At 39.3% G+C, this 17,705-nt stretch overlaps 1 protein-coding gene across 1 annotated transcript; it reads left to right on the top strand.

Annotated features, from left to right (window-relative positions):
- Nucleotides 1–2,499: 2,499 nt before the first annotated feature.
- On the top strand, nucleotides 2,500–17,186 carry rnd1b (Rho family GTPase 1b). The gene is made up of 5 exons (XM_047378271.1): nucleotides 2,500–2,786; nucleotides 3,282–3,369; nucleotides 11,879–11,988; nucleotides 12,071–12,205; nucleotides 13,211–17,186. The coding sequence occupies exons 1-5, from the start codon at nucleotides 2,667–2,669 to the stop codon at nucleotides 13,454–13,456; spliced, it is 699 nt and encodes a 232-aa protein (XP_047234227.1). The 5' UTR covers nucleotides 2,500–2,666; the 3' UTR covers nucleotides 13,457–17,186.
- The last annotated feature ends 519 nt before the right edge of the window (nucleotides 17,187–17,705 follow it).

Here is a 17,705-nt window from a genome sequence, read left to right as displayed (position 1 = left end):
GCATCACAGTGATAAATCAGCCCGCTGATAACGGTCACCAGCTTCTTAGATCTTAACCTATAGGATATAAGAGGAACTGAGCTGAGGCCAACAGGAGACTTTTTGAAATTGAACATGATTATCATAAATTTAAAAATCAATAGAAGATTTTTTCAGTGATACTTTCTAATACTGACCAAAAAATAAAGCTGATGTGGATGGAAAGTTATTGCTTTTAATAAGAAGAAGGCTAGCTTGATTCAAAGTGCAAATTAAACCAATCATCCCTCTGCTGATCGGTCCATCTGGCCCAATGTTGGTCCACAATTGATCCAGCCACTTAAGTCGTTTAAACCAATCAATTTGAAACATTCCAGGTGACAGGTCAGTGTTGTGTCTGTCTATGGTCATCTCATAATTTTTTCTTAAAGTGTAATGTTTGTAAAGAGATAAGTGTATTAGCACAGGTAAAACAAAATGTTTTTTTAATCCAGAAAATCAGTGCAGATGTTTGAATACATTCAATTTTGCTAGACTTCAATCAGTATTTCTAAATAAAATTCTCTAAGTTTAATTGCTAAAAGGAAGTTCAATGAATGTACATAAACTCGTACCCAGTGCTTATACTTGCTAGCATACTAGTAAGGCTTCTTAACTCTCAGGCAGTCATTGGCCATGAACAGTACATCTTAGCTTTTGGTTTGCAGGTTGGCAAAGTTTTAACCCAACTTTGTTAGAACAGATATTAAAAGTTTATTTTGTCTTTCCTTGCATTTTATCCCTTAATTCCAAAATACTGAGGACAAACCAGACCAGTAAAACAATGTTAATAATCTCATCTTGCTAGCTATCGCACATGCTAGCATGCTAAACTAGCTAAAGCTGGAAACAAACCTAAATTCTTGCTCTAACACAAACTTTCTCAACCACAAGTCTTATGACAGTTCTTACCTTTTATAAAGTGTATATATTATTTTATTATAACCCTTATTATACAAAAATTTGCCTTATCGTTCTCCACTGGACATGACAAAACAGAATAATTGTTGATTGAACCAACATCTTGAGGTAATTTCTAATCAGAATGTTTAGGTAAGTTTTGGTACACAAATAACTATAAATGCATTATAAGTTTTTTCCAGAATTTTCATTTGATTTTTCCCAGAATGGCATTAAGACTCAAATGAAAGAATTATAACACTGTAAAAAGGAGGGGTTTTTTTCTGTTTTTTTTTTAAACAGTTTTATTTATAGCATATCTGTCATATCTACAGGGCTGCGTGCAGGTTGGCAAGTGTGTGAGCCTCTCTAACTCCTCTGATTGCAGAGTGGGACCGGCAGATGTGCCCTCACACTTGGAGCTCATCAAGCCTAATCAGGAGGAGCTTAAAGAGGAGCGGATTCCCTGAGACAGATGCCAGATTGTTTCGATCCATGAGTGGTAATCAGGCCTACTACTTCTCAGCTCCTGCAGTCCTTGACGTTCTAAGCGTATCCCTTGTTGTCTCCCCTCCAGGAAACCAGTTTACTAGTTTGTGCTCTGTTCCTGGATTACAGTCCTCTGCCTCCTTGCTCTCAGAGTTTGTTGAAGAACCAACCTCAATACTTCTGTGAATCTCCTCACTGCTCCCCTGGTTGCTCCTCTATTTCATTCTGTCAGAACCCCTTCAACTATCCTCTGTTACTCACCTGCCTGTCCACTCTCCATCGCTCCATTGCCCCATCATGTCTCCACCTGAAAGAAAGAACAAAAGAAATAATTTCCAACAAGCACCATTCACCACCACTTGCCTATCTCGGCATCTTTGGGTATTCTCACCTTCCCCATTGGAACTCCACCTCCTCCATCTCTCAAGCAAGTTAACCATCTCATCCATTTCTTTCCATCATGTCCCAACAATATCATACTTCTTATAACAACTGTCCTCTTCTCCTCAGTGCCTCCTCCATTTCTTCTGTGAATCCAGAAGAACCATTCATTCATTCACTTGTATGTAAAAACTGTCGAAAATTCTCTTTGGTGTCTGAAATTGTTGCCTGCATGAGGGTCTCAAGCCAAAAAAAAAACATGACCATATCATTTTGTACATTTAATGCTTGATAATGGTCACATTCTAATTATCTGAAATGGATAGTTTAGTATTTTTGAAAAAAAGCTATATTTAAAGGTTATTAGCAGGTAGCATCCGAACAGTCACTTTAATGTTATGGAAATTCAACAATTAATGCACATTACATTTATATTTAGAAACATAAATAATCAAATATAATTCAAAATACATTATAGTGTATAAAAAACATTTCCTTTTTGGCTAAAAGAGGGGTAATATTTCTAGAAATAATGAAAATTCAGAACAAAATTCTTAAAACATTTCAGAAAAATAGCTTGATAAACCCTGACTGAATGATGTGCATGTTTGTTGTTATCGTCAGATTATTACTGAGCGCAGTGAAGTGATGTTAGAGATTCTGCGGACTGGTGAGCTCCTATTGGTTGCTGCTCGCCCGTATAAAGAGCCGCAGTGGCAAATTCAATCAGATCAACTGCGGGCAGCCACCAACAGACAGAAGCTGAGGCGCTTTATCATACTGGGACTATATCTGGCCTGTCCTATTGCTTGATTTTTTATTTGATTTAGTTTATCACATATTTCTTCTGGACAAAACTCTGGAGCGCGTTCGTCATCATGAAGGAAAGGAGAAATGCGCAACCGCTGGTGGTGAGATGTAAACTGGTTCTTGTGGGAGATGTTCAATGCGGAAAAACGGCGATGTTGCAAGTGCTGGCCAAGGACTGCTACCCAGAGGTATATCTGCTTTGATGTGACCCATAATTGCAAAAACATATGACCGGATTTCTTGCACAAGAGGATAATTTGTTAATTTATGAGAAATCTAAGTGTTTTGAAAAATAAACAAAAAAAGAGAAACGTAGGAGGAAAAAAATTCAGTGCGCTGTTCCAGACGATGACAGTGTGCACGCGCATTTACTAAAATAGGGCTTTTTTTATTTATTTTGATGCTCATTGACTGTAATAAAATTGTTCGCACAAGCTTTATATTGCCTTCCAAATTGAGATTAACCCTTTATACTGTCTCATTTTATGAGCTATTTAGATTTGATTATTTATTTATGCAACTGCAGTAATCGCAGTCTGAAACATACAAAAATAATAAATAAACATACGTTATGTTTTCTTTCTACATTCTCTTGTGAGTTGCACTAAATAAACTTCCACTGCGTGCAGCTGAGTGACTGACACCATCCTACTAATTGTATCCTGTTGCTAATTACTCCCCAGACCTATGTGCCCACGGTGTTTGAAAACTACACAGCCTGTCTGGAGCTGGAGGAGCAGCGAGTGGAGCTGAGTCTGTGGGACACCTCAGGTAACTGATCGCCTTGTCCCATGAGGTCTGTGACCTTCAGTTCTGCCTGCAGCACAGAAGGATGTGCAACAGGGCACTGACCAATACCTTTAATGAGCTTCTGTGGCAGACAAGTTATTCCCCTTGGCCATGTCACTCTTTGGAATAAAGGAGATTAAAATAGAAATTGGTGTTCCTAACAGACCTAAAGGCTACCGGGTACAGTTCTAGCAAAAGCATACATGCGTGGATTTCAAAATTCTTTCAAATAAAATCTAAATAAGTGTGGCATGCATTTGTATTCATCTGCCTTAATTCAGACGCCCCTAAATAAAATCCAGTCCAACCTTTCCACACTGCACTCCACACTGGAGAAGACGGTGCTCTGACCAGATGAGACAATGCCCAATACTCTGTGTGAAAGAACACTGCACAACACTCTATACACCTGCTGAAACAAGTGCATGGTGGTGGTAGAATCATGCTGTGGGGATGCTTTTCTTCATAAATGAACTTTGGACCTGGAAGAAACCCTTTCAGAGGCTGCAAAAGGACTTGAACATATAACAAGAGCTACAATAAAATTATTTAGATCCAAGTGCATTAATGTATTAGGATGGCTCAGTAAAAGCCTAGACCTAAGGACAACAGAGTTTTAAGGCATTAAATGTTTGTCCACAGATGCTCTCCATCCACTTTGACTTAGTTTAAACTATTATTACGTAATAAGGGAAAGCAAATGTTTCAGTCACTATGTATGCAAAGTTAGTCATACCACAAAAGACTTGCAGCTGTACTTGCAGCAAAAGGTGTTTCTACAAAGTACTGAATACAAATGTAAGCCACACCTTTAACATTTTTATTTAGAAAAAAAGGAAAATCATACCATTTTCCTTCCACTCCATAATTATACACTAGTTTCTGTTATCACAAAATTCTAAGAACTACATTGAAGCCCTGATGTTTGTGGTTGTAACATGACGAAATGGGAAAAAAGTTACAGGGGAATGCATACTTATGCCAAACTGCATGCTTTCCCTTGGTTTGAAGGTACACTGAATTTCCTCTTGACCATTTTCCTTTGTGGCTTGGTATTGAAATGACAGATTTACTGGCACGTTTCATGCGCAGAATGAAAAACACAGATTATTCCAGTTCACTTGGTTTTAATGTGGACTTTGGGCATCATATGTTTGTTTACATCACAAGCATGAAAAAGAGGGTCAATGTGTCTTTGTAGATTTCCCTAGAGATCTGCTGCTCAGTGTGTTGACCTGAATCCTGTAAGCATGGGTCTGCAGCACCTGTTAGAGTCAGTCTCCCCTTCTGCTCATTGCTCAATACTTTCTCTGTTCAGTGTTCATCTCTCACCATCCGTGCTTATATCTGCGCCATTACTGGGTCAGCGTGACGAAGCAAATCCCATGATTGAAAGCGTGTTTACGTGTGTTTTTGCATGTCATGCACATTGGTGTATAAGAAATCTTTTATATAACACACCCACTTGTACAAGCTAATATTTTTACTCTCTCACTGAGTAAAAAGACAATAAATAAACACATAAACAGTGAGAAAAATGCAATGGGTCTGGGCCAGTGTAATTCCTGCCCCAGACCAAATGCCATCTTTTAATCCCTGACAGTGGACCTTTGGTCTGGCGGGTAGGAATGGGCCTGGTGCCCAGGGATGATGAGCCAGCAGAGAGGCGTCCTGTTTAGCAGGAAGGTTTTCTGGAGCAGACAGAGAGGAGGGAGCAGAGAAACTGTGATGACCTGCATTCTTCTCCATGCTGCTTGGGTCAGCCACTCAAACAGCACCATACAGAGGATTAAGACTATTTATGGTAGAACACATCTTCTAACTGACCCATCCATCCATTCATTCATCCATCTATCCATCCTTGCAGATCCAGGAATGGTTTCATTTATACTGACGATGCTTTGACAGTTTTCAGATTTTATCATCTATATGTTTCACAAATCATCAATCAACCTAGATCTGAAGTTGGCTTTCAATTCAGAAGTGATAAAAGGATATTCCACAGGTTTTTTGGCCTCTAGCCTAATTAAGATCAGGACTTTTTCAGAATCTGTACTTCTTAGACTTGTCAAATTAGCACAAAAAAGCACCGTTTGTGATCTTTTAGTTCTTCAAGCTGTTTTTTATTTAAGCAATAGCATTTTTAATGCTTTGTTTGTTGGCATCTAAACCACACTACTTGAAAAGCTATAGGTCCAGTTGTGCTGAACCCAAAAAAGCAGCAAGAATGCATTTAGCGTTGGGTTCTCAGTCAGATGATCAAAAATGTAAATATTTATGTTTAAAAGTGGAATTCAATTTGCAATGTGAAAAGTCAAAGACAAATAATGTGATTAAAATGGTAATAGATCTGAGAGAAAATTTAGAAAATAGAATAAAGTCTGGAAGCTTCACATTTTTTCATATTGTAGTTTCCTTACTTATGCAGACCTGCAAATTCCAGGTTTTTCTAACAAAGCCTTTGACAAGTTAGCACTATAAAATCTAAACAAAGGAATTAAGTCTTACAAGCTGACCATGAACACAAATCTTTCATCTTGGTACACATATATTGTGTTTTACTGACAACTTAACATCAGTCCTATCAGGCTCCAGGTGATGGATGAGAGACTAGAGGAATATTTGTTAGTCTCAGTGTACAGTCTCTGCTTTTTTTTATTGTAATATACTCTAATTACACAAAGTTGTGCTGCTGTGGCCCCTCCACAGTGAGAGCATCTCCTCATTATCCCAGCTCCCCTTCATCGATTAGCCCGACCTCATCACCGGCCCCACACGGCGGCAGCTCCTTCTCTCAGCTCCACCATGGATTTACAGGCTAAAATCAATCCTCCGGTTTTAATCAGCCTGATCTGATTGGATGTACAGGGAAGAGAGAGGAGGAGCAGAAAGCAAACACTGTCCAGTGGCTGTAACTTATTAATACTTAATAATTAATCTCATTATTAGTGGTGTTAGTAACTAATTTATTTCAGGTTCAGTGATCCTGCTGATTAGGCCTTTGGGTTTGTAAGAATTTAGTGTAATCTAATCTCTTACTATTGTATAAAATTGAGATTGATGCTCTCGATTTTGACTACTATTATTTTCAGTCTAATTCAAAAAGAGGAAATGTAATTGCCCAATTGTTTAACAGTAACTTCTAAAGACTGTTCAGCTTGCATTGTTACTAGCTTCTTTAGACCTTCAGTCATCCATCCATCCTTCTGCTTATCAGAGATCAGATTGCAGAGGTAACAGTTCCAGCAGGGAAACCGAGATACCTATATCCCAAGTGCCAATTTCCAGCATAATCCCAAGGTGTTCCCAGGCCGATAGGGACAATACAGTCCCTCCAGTGTGTTCTGAGTCTCCTCTCAGTGGGATGGGCCTGGAAAATCTCCTGAGGTATGACACCAAGAAGCATCCTGATCAGATACTTAAACATTCTTAGATTACCTCATTTGATGCTAAAGGATAAAATTACATGGGAGTGACACTAACACCCGATGAAACCTTGCTCTGTTGTAGCAGCCTGAAAGAACGGCAGATATGCCCCAGTACAAAATATCTTTCCTTTCTAAAAGTTTCTCACATATTTTAAACCTTCATCTGAAACACCTCACTGATGCTGAAAATAGCTAACTTTGATTCTTCTACACTCAGTAACAACTTACGCATTGAAGAGTGTCGTGGTTAGCGTGGTGCATGGATTCAGTCATCAGAAAAAGGTTTGACTTTTTGTTTTTATGTTACAGCTAGTTTTTTTTCCATTCAAGTCTAAAAGCTAGTAAATTATCTGACTCCGCTGTCCAAAAATGATTTTTCTATGCGTCTCTTGTTATTGTGCTCTTCTCATCACCTTAAATCTAATTTATTTAATTATTCTATGACTCAGACCCCAACTATGCAACTAATGCATATACCTGGCCAGCAGATGGTTATTACGCAGACGTTAAGAATATCAAAATTCAAAAGAAGATGCAGAGCAAAGCTAAACTGTGCTAGGCTAAATAATGTCTCAAAAGCAATTCTAATTTTTGAGTTTTTTTACATTAGCCTTTCCTCTCAATTAATAACCTCTTTGATATTCCAAATTTAATAAAAACTACGTCTGGACAAATAGAGGCAGATGTGCAAAAACCATAACAAATGGCTCCACAATAGTTGTGGTTTCTAGCATAGACATGTGATAATGGGCATGTGAAAAGTGGGTCACTACATCACAGTTTTTCATTTTCTCTGGATATCCAATTCACACAACAACTAAGTTCCAAAAAATCACCACTTTCAAAAGAGTTATTAAAAATATCAGTTTTTCTCGCCATCTCCCTATTTGCATTTAGACTGGAGGTGCAAACACAGTAAGAATTATCTGATTTGATGTAGACCGCGACTCACTTGAAATAATCCACAAAAGGGCCACACAATACATCAAATCTCAATTATCATAGCAATATCAATGTGTGCAATATCGCAATTGCAAAGGACTGATATGCAGCAATATTTGAAAATAAACCTCACAGAGTGGTGGGGACACTGTGTGATGGAAAAGAAACAGAAGTGTGAGAAAAATGTGAGTTAATCATAATATTATCATCACACTTTTTACCAATAGTATCTCAATAAAACATTTTTCCTAATATCATGCAGTCCTTATCCTTTATGACTTCAGTATTAACTGTTAAAGGTAAAATTAAATCCTGAGGAGCAAAGTTGTTTTCTCTGTCGACCTGCAGAAACCCCGGCAGACGTGAAACTATAAAATAACCATTTGAGGCAGCTTTGTGTGTTTCTCCATTCAACTGTGAATTAATGTCAGTAGTTATCAGCTGCAGAAGCGCCACAGCTTCCAGTCGGCTGACCGTTGTAGAAGAAGCTGGTGTAGCACTTAAACCCCCCAAAATCTGAGTCATCCCAACCCTGGATCATTAGTCTGTCTGGCCCATGCATTCTGATAGTGAGACAAGGAGCGCTAATGATGAAAATGGACTTTGTCGCTGACTTGATTGAACACACAAGTGCTCTCACAGTCGCTCATGCACACAGAGGAGATACTCCCTTCCCCCACCTGTGGGCTCCAACAAACATCTTCTGGGCCCATAAAGTCCACCCCCTCCTCCTTCTTCTTTGGCCTTGAGCCCTGGGTGCTGCACCATTAAATGAAGTTGATCTCAGCAACAAGAGTTGCAATCTTTTCTTAATTTGCCATTCCTCAGTTGGTCTGCTTCACTCTGCATGTCTCAAGCCTCAGAAATTCTCCATCTGTTGTAAAGGATGGCTGTTAAGAAACAAGAGGAGAGGAAACATTTGGCCTTGCTTATCACTGCATGGGCATTGATTTGACAATCCAAACCATTCCTCAGTTTATAGCAGCAGAGATCTAAAACGGGGAGGTTGAAACATCCTACTTGATCTTTTATCTCTCTCTCCTATGTTGGCAGAATAACTTATTCATCAGCTTTAGATGCAAGGGCTCTTGGGCTCCCCTGGTGCAGCCCTCTATTGATTGCTGCATTTAGATCAGGGGTTGTTTAATGCAGAATCACATCCTGTTTCCTGGCTGTGAGATAACCTCTTACTGGAGGAGGAGGAGATTTTTAGAGCACCCTGCAGACTCTCCTACATGACAGATAAGAAACACTGAAACACACCCTCATCCTCTTGCTGTGGTTAATTGTTCTGATTCAAATGTGTTGATTTTCTCAGCCATTAAATGCAAACTTTTGTTTCTGATCCTTTGTGACCCTTAGTTTGAATAGATATCGTTGTAGCACAAACATTTATAAAAACGGCGTCACAATATTTTTTTTTCCTAGGTTAAATGTTGCATAAAAGCAACAATATACCGTTGGGCTGGACTCTCCCTTCTCTGTGTCTGCTCACATGGTTTTCTTCCTGCCCCCTTTCACTCCTTGTGCTTTTGGAATTTCCTAAATAAAACTGCAAAGATGCTCCTCTTGTCAATACCGGCAAAATTACCACACATTAACTGATTGTGCTGCGGCCTGGTAACAATAGACCCAAAAGCCAGTACATGTCTGTAGCCTGGTAGTTGGGGTCTCCTGTGATAAGATATTTAAAGAGGCTTCAAAATAATTTAAAATCAGCCTTTACAAATGAGTCTGGAGCTGGAGGATATTCAAAACAACTGTGGGCATACCCAGTTCAGGCTGTCCAAGCTAGTTTCTCCTAAAAGCAGACTGCAAGATGCAAAAAGTAGCCTGAAAAAATCCTAAAATGTCATCTAAGGAACCTACAGCAGGCTCATGCTACTGTTGAAATGAAAGTACATGTTTCTAAAATCAGAAAGAGAGTATGCAAGTTTAACTTTCACAGAAGGTGTGCACAAAGGAAAATGTTTACCTTCCAAGAAAAATGCAAAAGCCAAAGTTTTGTACTGACATTGTAGACAAAGGACTTCTGGAATATTGTTCCTTGGAAAGATCAGTCTAAAACTGAATTATCTTGACACCGAACAGGGGACATGTCTGGCGTAAAACAAATTCATCATTAAAGGAAATTAACTTCATGCCAGTGGTGAAGCATGGTGGTGGGGTTGTCCCAGTTTGAAGATATTTTTCTGCATCAGAGCGTGACCAGCCCAAGATCCTAGAATCCACCATGAATTCTGAGGTTTATCTAAGAGAGCTGGGGGAAAATGTGTGACATTCTGTACAAAACTTAAAGGTGAAGCAGAACTGGAACCTATAACATGACAATGACCCAAAACATTCTGCACAGTAAATACACCAAGGACTGGCTGATATTTTAATAGCTGGTCCTGGGCCTAGTCAAAGCTCAGATCTTGATGCCATTGAGATGCTGTGGGGTGACTTGAAACAGGCTGTAGTTGCAAGAAACCCATGAAACATTTTGAAGCTGAAAGCGAAGAGTGGAGCAAACTTAGACAGATGTCAGAGACTGTTAATTGGCTACTACAAGCATCTCACAAAAAAATCTTTTCAATCAAAGGGGTAAAACTAACTGTTAAGGGGTAGGGTGTCCCAACTTTTTCTTCCTCAAGCAAAATGCCCATTTTTCTTGATATGTTTTGTGCAATGAGTAAAACAGGTTTAATTGTTCACTTTTACTTGTACATAAAGGAATTTCTTTATCTGATATAAATAAATAAAAAGATTAAACAGTGATGTATAAGCATTTCTTTGGAAAAAAATATTAAACTGGGTCTCTTTTTCAATTGACTGTATTGAAAGCATTTTTATTTCTAAAGCATGTTCTTTGTTATTTTCCAACAGTGTTTACATTCTTCAGGACACTGGTTCCTGGGGAGTTTCATCACAGCTTGTCATTATTCCACTCACAGCGCCCTGCAGCTGGCAAATTCACTCTCAACCTTTGATAATGTGAGGGATCATTAAATATTCATTAAACCGCTTCACATGCGCTCATCCATGTTTGTCTGTGTTTTAAATGTTTTTTTTCGATGTTCCTCTGTATAAAACAATCAGGATGGTTGTGTAATATCTAATGAGTGATTACACATGCTGCTTCCCTTATCTGCGGCTATAAAAGAAGCTCTGAATCCCTTTTGGGATCCGTGTGGAGACTGAAGTAAACATTTTAATCCCCCTGAGCAGCCTCTTCTTCTGTTTCATCAGATAACAGATTGGGCTCACCTCTGGATGCAGCCAAATTTAGATAGTGAGTCTGTGTGTAATCAGGTGTGTCTTCTTTTATCTGCCGGATGTGTGTGTCTCAGTTTGAGTTGCAGAGAAGGAATGTCCCCAACAGTAGGTGGGTGGGTTGATTTTTCTGGTCTGAAGTGATTGACTGGCAGCTAGGGCGAGCCTTTATGGAGAGGTGGGAGGAGGAGGAAGAGGAGGAATGGCTGATGTAGTTGGTGGATTCTGAGGTTGTTGCTGTGGAAACAGAGGGACTGGAGGTACTGCTTGCCGAGCATAGGATTTTTGGGGGGTGGGTGGCTTACTTAAGGATTCTGAGCATGAGTGGGAGCGTCTGCCTGCCCCGAACCCCACCGTTCCACTTGCATAATGTAGTGCAAGGAAAGATCAATGAGGATTTAGTGACCGATTGTCATCTTCTCCTACCTCTGAAATGCCAGCAGAGGATACAGGAGCAAGGAAAACAGCAGCTTCAGGAACAGAAAAGTGAAGATAAGCAAGAGGAAGTGATGGTAGTTACACATAATCCCTACAGCTGTTTTCTGAGTTTTTCTTTCTATACCTACACTTTGTAAATGCAACATTTAATGGCTCAGCAGCAAATGTTTATACATTTTATATAGCAACATTGACAGTCATGATATACACTATCTCACAACAGTGAGTACTCCTCTTGTTGGATTTTTGTAAAAAAATACAATAATATTTTTTTACTAGACAACTCTGAAGATATGACACTTTGAAACAATGTAAGGTAACCTGTGTGCATCTCATGTAACTGTGTAAATTTGCAAAATAACTCAACACGCAGACCAGATTTCTGCTTTTTAACCACATTAACAGTGTTTTCATCTCCCTCCCCTAAGGTTCTCCATACTATGATAATGTGAGGCCCCTGTGCTACAGTGACTCAGATGCAGTCCTGTTGTGTTTTGATATCAGTCGCCCAGACACAATGGACAGCAGTCTCAAAAAGGTAATTTCTTTTTTTATTGTGTTTACAGTCATCATGTATACTCTCGCCAAAGAAGCCAACATTTATCCATTTGTGTCCACAGTGGAAAAGTGAAATCCTGGACTTCTGCCCAAGCACGCGAATCCTGCTGATTGGCTGTAAGATAGACCTACGTACAGACGTGTGCACACTCATGGAGCTGTCCAACCTGAAACAGAGTCCAGTTACCTATGAGCAGGTGGGGAACAACAAGATGCTTGTTTTTCAGTAAACCTGAACTGAAACTGGTGGCAGATATTAGAACCAGATGTTTTCCTTTTATATATGTTAGTGTGAAGTTTTTATGAAAGACATTAAAGTCATAGTTGCGCCTTCAGACCTTCCAAAAAGTTCCACTTTTATCTCATTAGTCCAAATAATATTTTCCCAAGTCTTTCTAATTATCAAGCTGTTTTTTGGGAAAGCTAAATCAGGCTTTAGGGTATTTTTTGATCAGGAGGGGATTTTGATTTGGAAATTACCCATGGATATAATTCGTGCTCAGTCTCTTTCTTATTGTTGAATTATGAAGGTTGACCCTAACTAAGGCAAGCAATGGCTGCAGGTTTTGAATATTGTTATGGGTTCTTTGGATGTACTCTTGGATGATGCACGCTTGGAGTAATTTTGGCAGGTCATCCACTCCTGGGACGGTTCTCCACTGTCTAATATTCTCTCAATTTGTGGATAATGGTTTTCACTGTGATTCATTTTATTCCCAAAGGCTTAGAAATGGTTTTGTAACCCTTTACAGGCTGCTAGATGTCTAAGACTTTGTTTCTTATCTGTTCTTGTGTTTTTTAACATTGAGGCATAATGTGCTTACTTCATGTTGTCAGGCAGGTGTCATTTCAGGTATTTTTTCATTCTAGGTCTGGCAGCAATTAGGCCTGTATGTGACAAATGAAATGATTCACAGCTACACAAAAAGGTTAATCACAGTTAATCAGGGGGCAATTACCTTTGGAAAACATTTTTCTCTTTATAAATTAAATCATAATCAAAACTGCCTGTTTGATTTTACTCAGATTTTTTTTGTCTGGTCATAAAATTGGTTTAAAGAACTGATATATATAGGTGGGACAACAAGGAAACTTTTAAGATGGAAATACTTTTCCATAGCACTCTATGTGGTAAAGTGTTTGACTTGCATTTTGGTGCAAGATGTTAATAACAGTGTATTTCATGGCATAATTTACTGCAGGGCTCTGCTATGGCCAAGCAGCTTGGTGCGGAAGCTTATCTGGAGTGCTCAGCCTTCACCTCGGAGAAAAGCATTCACAGTGTGTTTCGCACAGCAGCGATGGCCTGCATCAACAAGCTGCAGCCCCTCCCAAAGTCCAGCCCAACCCGCCGCCTCTCTAAAAGACTCCTCCATCTGCCTAGCAAGTCTGACCTTCTCTCCTCTACCTTCAAGAAGGAAAAGACCAAGAGCTGCTCAGTGATGTGAAGGAGGGGAGGAGGGGGTTCAGGTCCTCGTACACAACTCCCAGCCCCAGCCTATTTGGTCTCGGGGAAGGGGGGTGGGCATGATGGTTTTATCAGGGCTCTCCTGCTGAATCCTTCCTCACCCCCCCGAAAACCAAACAAATCCTCAGAAGAGGCGGACACCTAGCTGTCCGCTCTCTCCTGAACCTTTAAGCACGCATCCATTTAAATTTTTTTCTGCTTTCGGAACAAAACAGTATCAGTAAAGGTTCGGGTCCATTTAACTATCTTTATTGTTCCACCTGTAAACAAGCTAGAACAGTGTCCCATCTGATTTTACTATCTACTGGCACATATTGATTTTATCTGATATGGAAGTGTGCAATGTTTAATCTTGTGACATCAATGCCTCTCAGAAAAACTCAATAGATATTTTTCTAAGTACTTAAATAAATCTAGCATGAAACTGTCAGGAACTAGCAAAAATCCCATACATCCCTTTCTAAGTGTGGTGTGTGAGGTGTCACCTGTTTTACCCTTTCTGATGAACGAACTTTACGTACAGGGAGAACAGAGACAGAACCCACAGGGAGCTGTCCCTACCATCTCGGCGTTGATGTGAATGAGTGATGGCAGTGCTGCTGTGCAGGCAGGAGTCCAGCCTTCATCCACCTGCATGGGCTGAAGATTGGTGGCTGAGTAGCTCTGAACGGCACTGCTCCACGAGCTTTCATTGGAGCAAGTAGCAAAGGCTGGTGAGACTCTATAGTTGTAAAAATAACTGCAGAAATAAGATGAGAAAAAGTGTGTGGAAGACTCCCATTCACTGCAGGAGTCCCTATTTCTGCTAATGTATCAGAAATAGAAATGTAAAGAGGCTTTTGTTTAGATCAGCAGCATAAACACACAAGCTTCAAGCTGTGAAGATGTTGGGTGTTATTTATGAGGTTGTGCTTGACTACTTCAAGGGTTCAAGACAGGTTTTAAAAATGTAAGATCTTTGCTGCTTGGGCAGAATGACTATTAATGTTAAAAATATGTTTTATTTTATTGAATATTATTCATAAACAATTTGTAGCATTGCAGTGTTGACAGTTTTTTAAACTGAATGCAGTTTGAAAAACAATGCCTTTCATTTCGTGTTCCCCGAAGGTCAGTGAGATTTACCTATACTGTAAAAATGCCTGTGGATTTGCATTAATCTAATGTAGCACTCCAAATGAAACTATTCTTCCAAGACAACCATAGTTTATGTTTTGCACACATGAATCTCTCGACCTCCAATAAGCATTGTTCACTGTAGACAGGAACAACAGCGGAACAAAAATTGGACGCTTTTCGTCGCCAGCTTAAACCTTCGGCTTCATGGTCATGTGCCTGTACAGCTGTGAGTTCTGTGCTTCTGACCATAAAGCAATAATGATTGAAGTGCTTGTGATACAAGGTGTGGCAATAAAGATGCAGCTTTGTGATTACTGTTGTGCTGTAAGTGGTCGGTTGGCAGATTGACTGAAAACAACTCTGCTGTACAAACTGGCTGCTGATCTCTGTCTGCCCGTTCTTCTGTGCAGTCGCTGGTTTTTAGAACAACCAGTGATGATGAAAACAGAGAAAAAACAGAGGTGTAAAAGGGAACATGTTTTTTTTAGCTGAAAATGCTTGATTTGCTGATGTAGGGTTTGCAGCACCTTGCAAAAGTATCCACACTGCCTAAACTTTTTTGTATTCTTGCAAATGAAGATACTTTGATCTAAACCAATCTAATTAACCTCTGAAAGTATTACTGGCCTGCTAGAAAGTGAACCTGTTCTCCAATCCTAAAGCTTTCGCAGCCTATTACTGCATAATGCTGCCACCTCTTTTTTACAATGGAGATGTTGTGCTCAGGGTGATGTGCAGTGTTATATTTAGCTTGCCACACATAGTGCATGCAGAAAATAGCTTAATATAGTGGATCAACTAGATTGGCCAAAATAATAAATACCGACACATAAAAATTAATATAAATTGAGCTATTTTCATCTTCCAAAGTTAAGCCCTTATCTGAGCCACGAGTGGTGGCTGCAAAGTTGAGTTGCACTACAAATGTGGTAATGCCCTTTGTGATCTTGTCTACTGCTTTGCTGCACAGAAAATCAACACTTTTCATTTATTATTTAATTTTTACAAATAACCTTATGCCTTCTCAGAAGTTTGGGGACAGTATCCAGTTTGAAACTTTAGCATTGTGATAACCGTAGTGTCCCTAACTTTGGAGGTCTTCTTATGAGTTTCCTTCAACAATCTTTCGCCTTGTCATTCTTCAGGAAAGACCAGAATAGTGGAGGACATGATTAATAGTTGTCCAGTCTACAGATTCACCCACCTGAGCTTTGGATCTCTGCAGCTCCTCCAGGGTTACCAATAGCAACTTGGACGCTGCTCTGATTAACGTTTCCCTTGCCTGGCCTGTCAGGTAATATGGACAGTGTTTTGCAGGAGTTTCAAAGCTTGAGGTATTGTTTAAGAAACTAAACCTTCACAACTTTCTCCCTGAACACTCTGTTGAGTATTTTGGTCTTCATTATGCTGTTTTTTCACTAATGTTCACAAATCTCTGAGGTCTTCAAAGAACAGCTAGATTTATACCAAGATTAAATTAGTCACAAGGGACCTTTTTTTTAATAATTAGATGATTCCTGAAGGTTATCGTTTGCACTGGATTTTATTTACGGATATTAGAGTAAATGGGGTCGAATACAAATGCAGGTCACCCTATCAGATTTTACCCAGAAACAAAAGTGAAAAACAAGCATCCTTTCCCTTCCACTTCTGTCTTATGCACTACTCTGCATTGGTCGATTGCATTAATTTAAATAAAATACATGGCAAAATGTGAAAAAAAGCTAGAAGGCCATGAATACTTTTGCAAGGCCCTATGACTGCGCTGCTTGAGTGAGCTGACAATTACACACTTGAAAAATTAGATATACTTCAAAAGTGAACAATTTTTAATTAAGGGCTAGGGTGGGATGAAAAATGAATAAAATAAAGTGGGACTGAGGGGAACAAGTGATCAAACTGCACAGGCTGGTCCTGTCCAAAGAAAGCTATTTTTCCATTCTTCTTTTATGTGTATTTTTCACTATTTAACGCATGATGTGAGTTCTCATGTTTTATTGGAAATATCTTTCTGACTTGGCTGTTGTGTCTTAAAGGTGCTCTGGACTTCCACTGGGTTTAAAAGAGCTTAAAGTGCTTAAATTTGCCCAAATCCCTGGCTATTGGCTTGCAACAGTTCAGACCATGGCTCTGCCATCAGTTGTGTGGAGAGATTGGTTTGAGAAACAGACAAACATTCCCACATCTATTACTATCCCATTATTGAACTGTTTATGACCAAGCTTTCACATAAAAAAAGAAGCATTAGCTGATATTTTTGTCTGATGCAAAGTGTTTTTGATGATGGGTTGTTCAGGCGACTCAGTGGCCATGTCAGTTATTATGCAGCCTTTGTGTTGTAGTCAGTGTGTGGTACAAAAGGTGCAGTCAAACTCCTAAGCATGTCTTATTATACTTGTATGATTGTATATACAGACTCCTTTTTTAGAGTTATAAATTTATTGTTCCTGATGTTAGTATTTATTTGGTGGCTTTCTTTGCCTTTTTTCTGTGACATGTACGTTTGTTTTAAATCTGTTTTTGAAATGAAATCTTTTTTATTTCACTTATGTTTATTGCTGTGTTAAATAAAGCTTGTCCTGGAACACTTTGCTCCTGTCTGTTTTTTGTTTTTTTGTTTTCTGTTTTTGTTTCAACTGAAGGGTTTCAGTGAAATTAAACACCTTGCATTGAGATTGCTTCTTATCAGTCTCAGTCCTCTTAAATCCTCAAACATGCAAGAGGACCTTATATCATTCTAAAGCAAATTTAAATGAGCATGCATGGGGGATTAGTGTCATTTTTCATTTCTTCAATGCTGATATGCTTAAGGAGCTGTAATCACTGATTGACCTTTTTTAAAAACACAATAACACGAAAAGAGGCATAGTACTGTTTTAAAAAATAGATAGACAGATCCTTATTTCAAAGGACTGCTGCCTATATCTATCTTCAAACACTTCACATCTGGCCACCACCATGCTGCAGATGTGTACAAGCATGGCCGGTAGCCACATGAACCTGGCTGTGGTGCCAGCAGGCCAATCAGCACATGTTGCTTCACACTGTACTGAGCCTGTGCAGTGAGAGGAAATCTGAAAGGCAGACAACAGTGATTGGCTGGCAGAAGG

The sequence above is a fragment of the Girardinichthys multiradiatus genome, chromosome 1 (genome assembly GCF_021462225.1).
Source record: "Girardinichthys multiradiatus isolate DD_20200921_A chromosome 1, DD_fGirMul_XY1, whole genome shotgun sequence".
Classification (NCBI taxonomy): Eukaryota; Metazoa; Chordata; class Actinopteri; order Cyprinodontiformes; family Goodeidae; genus Girardinichthys; species Girardinichthys multiradiatus.
The sequence above is the reverse complement of the archived record's forward strand: the minus strand, read 5'-3'. Positions and strand labels throughout refer to the sequence as shown.